Genomic DNA, 6,170 nt, shown 5'->3' on the forward strand with positions numbered 1-6,170 from the left:
TTAATCAAGAAAGTAAACAAAATTGCCGAAAAAAAAAAAAAACAAAGTCAAACAAATGATTTCCAAAATCCCACCTTTTGCGCCCCCTAACAACAAAAATGAGAATCATCAATTTAAAGAGTATCCACGGCACGGGTGAAAATCATCAATTTTTTTAATTAAGAAATTCATAAAATATGAAATTTTAAATTGATAAAAAAAAACTGAAATTGAAAATTGAAATTAGTTGGTTTTAGATAGTTCGATGGATTATAGGTTGGGATTTTGTTCAAGAAAATAATTTTAATTACTTTTTCTACGTTTGGCTCGGTATGGCAATTCTTGTTAAGGTGGCTGGGCTTCTCAACAGCCCTACCTCTTGGTGTGGTTGACCACTTTAATCAGTTCTCCTTAGATGGTGGTAATGTGAAGGCTCGTGGTGCAATTTTACAGGTTATCTGGTTAGCAACTACGTGGGAAATTTGGAAAGAACGAAATAACAGATTATTTAACGGCAAGCATAGGTCTATTCCTCAAATGGTAGAAAAAATTAAGTCGCTCGCTTTCATGTGGTTGAAGGAGAAATACCCTTCTCTTCCCTTCAATTATCATGCTTGGTGGCTTAGGCCATTCACCATTTTGGGCATAGGTTAATTGTTTATGTTGTTTCCATTTTTTTTTGGTACAAGAGAGGGCCGAAGCCCAAAAGAGAAAACTAAACAATTACACGAACATTTCTAGGTATACAAGCTCCAGAGATGTCATCAAAGAGGAGACTATTGAGCTCACTAGGAGGGGTCTCCAAAATAGTAAAATTCCATGAATCCATGGTAAGGCTGAAGTTGGCAAGCCAATCAGCACTTCTGTTGCCTTCTCTCAAAGTGTGATGAACCTGAATCCGCCAATTACGATTCAAAATATTTTGAATACGCCGAATGAGCACAGGGGTTGTCCCATTCATCTTGCAATTATTTGTTATCATGTCAATAAGCAACTTTGAATCACTTTCAACGCAAAGCTGAGAAATACCGTCCCTCGAAGCCAACTCTAGACCAAGGTACATTCCCCACATCTCTGCATGAAGAGCATCACAAGCGCCAATCTTGCGGTCAAAACCTTTGATCCATCTACCATTAGCATCCCGAAGTAAGCCTCCACAACCCGAGCGATCTCCATTCTCTTTGCAAGCTCCATCACAATTGAGTTTGACCCATCCCTCTTGAGGATATTTCCAGCCAATATAAATTGTTTCAGTGTGTCGAAGATCCATTTGAAAATGATTAAGTGTACAATCTTCAATATCACTAGTAAACTTTTGGATGATACTTGTGGGATTCTCCGGTCTCTGGAAATTTTCCTCGAAGACAGTCTTGTTCCGCCATTTCCAAATATACCAGCAAGTAGTCATGAAAGTTGTCTTCCACTTAGAGTTGAGATCTCTATTTTGACGCTTGTTGAGGTTTGTAAAAACCCAATTCCTGCAATAAAAGGAAAAAAAGTCAGTTATATAATCTGAAGGTACAAGTCTGATCCATACCTGAGTTGCATAAGTGCAGTCTCTGAGTACATGAAGAGTAGTCTCATCCTCACTCCCACAACAAGGACAAATTGGGGATATGCCACCACCCCATCTACTTCGACGATAATTAGTTAAAATACGATCATGAGCAACCAACCAAATGAAGGTTTGAATACGTTGCGGACCCTTCCAATTCCACAAACTTTTCCAATCCCCTCCGGTATTAGCATGATTTCCGTCTTTCATGTCGTAAGCACTTTTGACCGAAAATTGTCGCATACTCGTGCCTCCCCAACCAATAATATCAAGACCATCACCACTAGAAGGAGCAGGGAGTGCTAACACTTTTTTAGCTATGTTGTTAGGCAAATTATCAAAAAGGAAATTTTGATCCCAATTATCAGAAGAACTCATCACATCCCTAACAAGAAGAGTGGTATCCACATACGAATTTGTCGCTAGAGAAATGAGGGAATTGTTGTTTGGACCCCACTTATCCAACCAGAAATTGACACTATTACCATCTCCTATTTGCCAGATGATGTTTCTTTGAAAATCATCCCACACCCTAGTAAGAGCTTTCCATAAAGGAGAATCATAAGGTTGAGAGTTTATAGTTATCTTCAAATCATTATTTCTCCCATACTTACTATACAACACCCTGCACCAAAGGTCATTAGGCTTATTAATAAGGTTCCAAAGGATTTTCATGAGGAAAGCCTCATTCATCAAATGAGGCCTTTTAAATCCCAGACCCCCCTCCTTATTGGGTAAACAACAAGTATCCCAACTAATCAAATGAGCTTTGCGGATATGTTCTGTATCCCCCCAAACAAAACCTCTTTGGATTTTTTCCATCTCACTGCAAAGAGTTTTAGGTAGCTTAGCATACTGCATATGATAATAAGGAATAGAACTAAGGACAGACTTGGAAAGAGTAATTCTGCCCGCAAGACTCAAACATTGTTGCTTCCATCCACTAAGTCTATTCTGAATTTTGTTGATGATGTGGCTAAAATTTCCCCTGGAAGTTCTTCCTGGAGCTATGTTAGCTCCAAGATACCTGACTAAACTATTAGCTTGAGTTAAACCTGTGTGTTGCAAAATATCCTGACGGTGCTGGTTGTCCACATTTTTTGAGAAGAAAATTTGAGTCTTTTGGCCATTAATACGCTGCCCAGAAGCTTGACAAAACATATCCAAACAATGCATAACACAATGTGCCTGCTCAATAGAAGCCTCTACAAAAAGAAGAAGATCGTCAGCAAAAAGAAGGTGAGAAATTTGAGGGCCATACCTACCTGCCCGCATTGGTTTCCAATACTGAGCTTCCACCCGGTCGGAAATGATATGAGATAATCTCTCCATGCAAATAACAAAAAGGTAAGGGGAGAGAGGGTCTCCTTGACGAATTCCTCTAGTTGGAGTGAAAGTGTCAGTTTTGTCCCCATTCCACAAAATTTTGTAACTAGGCGAAGATATGCAATCACGGATAATTTGAATGAGATTAGGAGGGAATTTACATTCCTCCAAGCAATTCTCCACAAAATTCCAATTGATGCGATCATAAGCTTTTTCTAGGTCAATTTGGATGGACATGAACATCTTGTTGCCTTTCATTCTAGCCATGGAATGTACCATCTCTTGAGCTATAATAATATTATGGTGGATACTTCTACCTGGAATAAAACTGGACTGATACGGAGAAATAATACCATCAAGCAACGGCTTAATTCTGTTGACAATAACCTTTGAAATTATCTTATAAATAACATTACATAAAACAATAGGTCTAAATTGAGAGACAAATTCAGGTTTATCAATCTTAGGGATCATCACAATGAGAGTATTATTAATAGAAGATATAAGAGAAGGGTTCTCCCAAACCTGGTTCACAAACTGGTATACAGAATCAGCAACTGTGTCCCAGCATTTTTGAAAAAATATAGCGGGGTACCCATCCTCTCCCGGCGCCTTGTGAGGATTCATATCAAAAAGAGCTCTTTTACATTCATTAATTTGAACATGTGCACACAAACTATCATGATGTTCCTCAAGTGTCGGATAAGTATTCCAAGAAATGATCGGATCTCTGATAGGATTTTCTTCCTTGAACAAATTAACATAGTAATCACGCACAATGCTTTTTAAATGATCGGGGTCATCAACCCAACCCCCTTCACTGTCTCGAAGAGTCAAAATTTTGTTTTTCCTTCTTCTGACAATGGTTTGAGAATGTTAGTACTTCGTATTACGATCTCCATCAGCTATCCATTGACTGCGCGACTTCTGAAACCACAAGCACTCCTCTTGATACAAAGTAGTCGCAAGTTGGTCTTGTAAATCTTTCTCCAAAGAATCAAGGAAATTGCTATAACCATATCTAGGACTATTCTGGATACCATTCAATCTAGATACTAACTCCCTTTTCCTACTGAAAATGTTTCCAAAAACCTCTTGGTTCCATTCCTTCAGGTTAGGAGTCAAATCATGCAGAAGGTTTAGAAAATCTCTACCTCTAGTCCACTTGTTATTTAAAAAAGTATGAAAGCTTGTGTGAGTTAACCAGGCAGCCTCAAACCTGAACGGACGATTACCCCCATTGTGCGGACTACCATCCATAAGCACCAAGATAGGATGATGATCAGATTACCCCCATTGTGCGGACTACCATCCTCAAAGCCTTCGTGAAATTTTAATCTCCACGCCACATTACAAAGGACCCGATCAAGCTTTTTAAAAACTCTATCATGCCCATTCCACTTTGGACCCCTCCAAGTAAATTTAGTACCAGTTGTATTGACCTCCATTAAGTTACACTCATTAATCCAATTATTGAAATGAACGCATCTTCTCAAATCAACAGAGGCCCCTCCTTTTTTTTTCATTCGGACTAGCAATCTCATTGTAATCACCCATCATTAACCAAGGATCTTGAATATTTCCACTAAGCATCCTTAATTGATTCCATGTATCCTCTCTCTCATTTTCACGAGGGCTAGCATAAACCACAGTAAGGAGCCAAGGCTCAACATCTCTCTCTTTAACTCGAACATGAAGAAAATGAAAGTTCTCAAGTAAAAGCTCGACTTGAATATCCATCCTGTTCCAAAGTAACCAAATACCACCAGAGAAACCCCTTGCTTCAGAAACCAAATAATTCTTGAAGCCCAAATTTTTTATAGCTTTGCGAGCAACATCACCACTACAACGAGGTTCCTGTAAAGCCACCATATCAACTCTATTTTTCCTGCATAAATTTTTAAATGCTCTTCGGAAATTCATTCCTTGAGCACCTTTACAATTCCAAGAAAATATAATCATTAAAATAATAATAATAATAATAATAATAATAATAATAATAATAATAATAATAATGAAAATTAAAGGATACATGAAACTGATGTGCAACATCAGTTTAACTCCATTGTAGTATCATGGGTCGAGCCCATTGATACCTCCAAATCTGCCTTGACAATACTTCCCAGCTCAAGTTTGTGAGTATCGTTGTCCTCCTGCGCATTGGCTACATCTGAAGTAGGGTCAGGAGGCTTGGGTTGGTCCACTAAATTATTACCATTCGACCCAATCCTATCATTTTTATTGTTCTCACCTCCTGTGATTTTGTTGGACAAAGTCTTCATCTTAGGAGCAATATATATAGTAGTTTTGTGAGGTTCAAGCTTAGTTGGTGTGTTTTCCTTTGTCACGTGCCCAACACTACCCTTTTGAATGGTTTTCGGCTGCCCCAACACCTCTTTTATTACTCATGGAACCTCCACCATAATTACCAAAATAACTTTTTTTTGTTTTTTCCATTTTGTCTTTATGTGGCCCACTGCATTATCACCATTCCTAGGCCTCTTATTTTTCTTTGTCACAATCTTTTCAGTTTGGAAATTACTAGCACAATCACGAACATTAACATGCATATTTCCATTTAAGTTGTTACCATTTTCTTCATTAAGCTCATTAATGTGAGATCGGAGATTTTGAAAATTCAATCCGTTATTACTTCCTCCAAACCCGCTAGCTTTACTGCTCCTTTTCCTTCTCTCAACCTTGATCCAATCACCATGGAGATAATTTGGCTCCTCATTTATTTTATTTTACTGTATTGTGCCTGTAATCATTGTTCTGACTTTGTTGTTTCCACCCTAGTACACCTTGTGCTGGGGGATCTTTTGATGTGGTAATATAATTCATTTTAGCCTCTTCGATTTTTTTTTTTTTTTTACTTTTTCTTGATATTTTCATGTCTTTTCTTTTCACCAAAGTTAAATTGGCTGAATATATTATAGGTTTGAGTTAGTTGTTTGACTCAAAAAACAAAACATTTGAGATGGTTGAATTCACTCTCAACTCATGCGACCAAAATATAAAGATAAGTACCTCCTCTAAAAAAGATAAAGATAGTTTGACAAACACCTAAATAGTGTGACAAACACCTAAATAAAAAAATATTTGATGAACTAGTTTGATATGTATTAATAAAGTTGAAGACTATTTTTAGAGTGACTTACAAGACAAGAACCAATTGAGTGGTTTAGTCCAAAAAAATATTAAGAGAAAAATATGTCAAACTTTTTTAGGAAGAAAATATGAATTTTTTTTGTTTGGTCATGAAAATATGAACTTAATTAATCATTTTTTTTAACAAACTAAAATGATA

At 37.3% G+C, this 6,170-nt stretch overlaps 1 protein-coding gene across 1 annotated transcript; it reads right to left on the bottom strand.

Moving 5' to 3' along the window:
* Positions 1-667: 667 nt before the first annotated feature.
* Positions 668-5,142, bottom strand: LOC146922650 (uncharacterized). The gene is made up of 4 exons (XM_085711581.1): positions 4,957-5,142; positions 4,397-4,717; positions 3,798-3,967; positions 668-3,716 (listed from the first exon to the last, which is right to left on the bottom strand). The coding sequence occupies exons 1-4, from the start codon at positions 5,140-5,142 to the stop codon at positions 695-697; spliced, it is 3,699 nt and encodes a 1,232-aa protein (XP_085567707.1). The 3' UTR covers positions 668-694.
* Positions 5,143-6,170: the final 1,028 nt, after the last annotated feature.

This window comes from Medicago sativa, chromosome 5 (assembly GCF_051527215.1).
Source record: "Medicago sativa cultivar Bolivia chromosome 5, Bolivia_mono, whole genome shotgun sequence".
Taxonomy (NCBI): domain Eukaryota; kingdom Viridiplantae; phylum Streptophyta; class Magnoliopsida; order Fabales; family Fabaceae; genus Medicago; species Medicago sativa.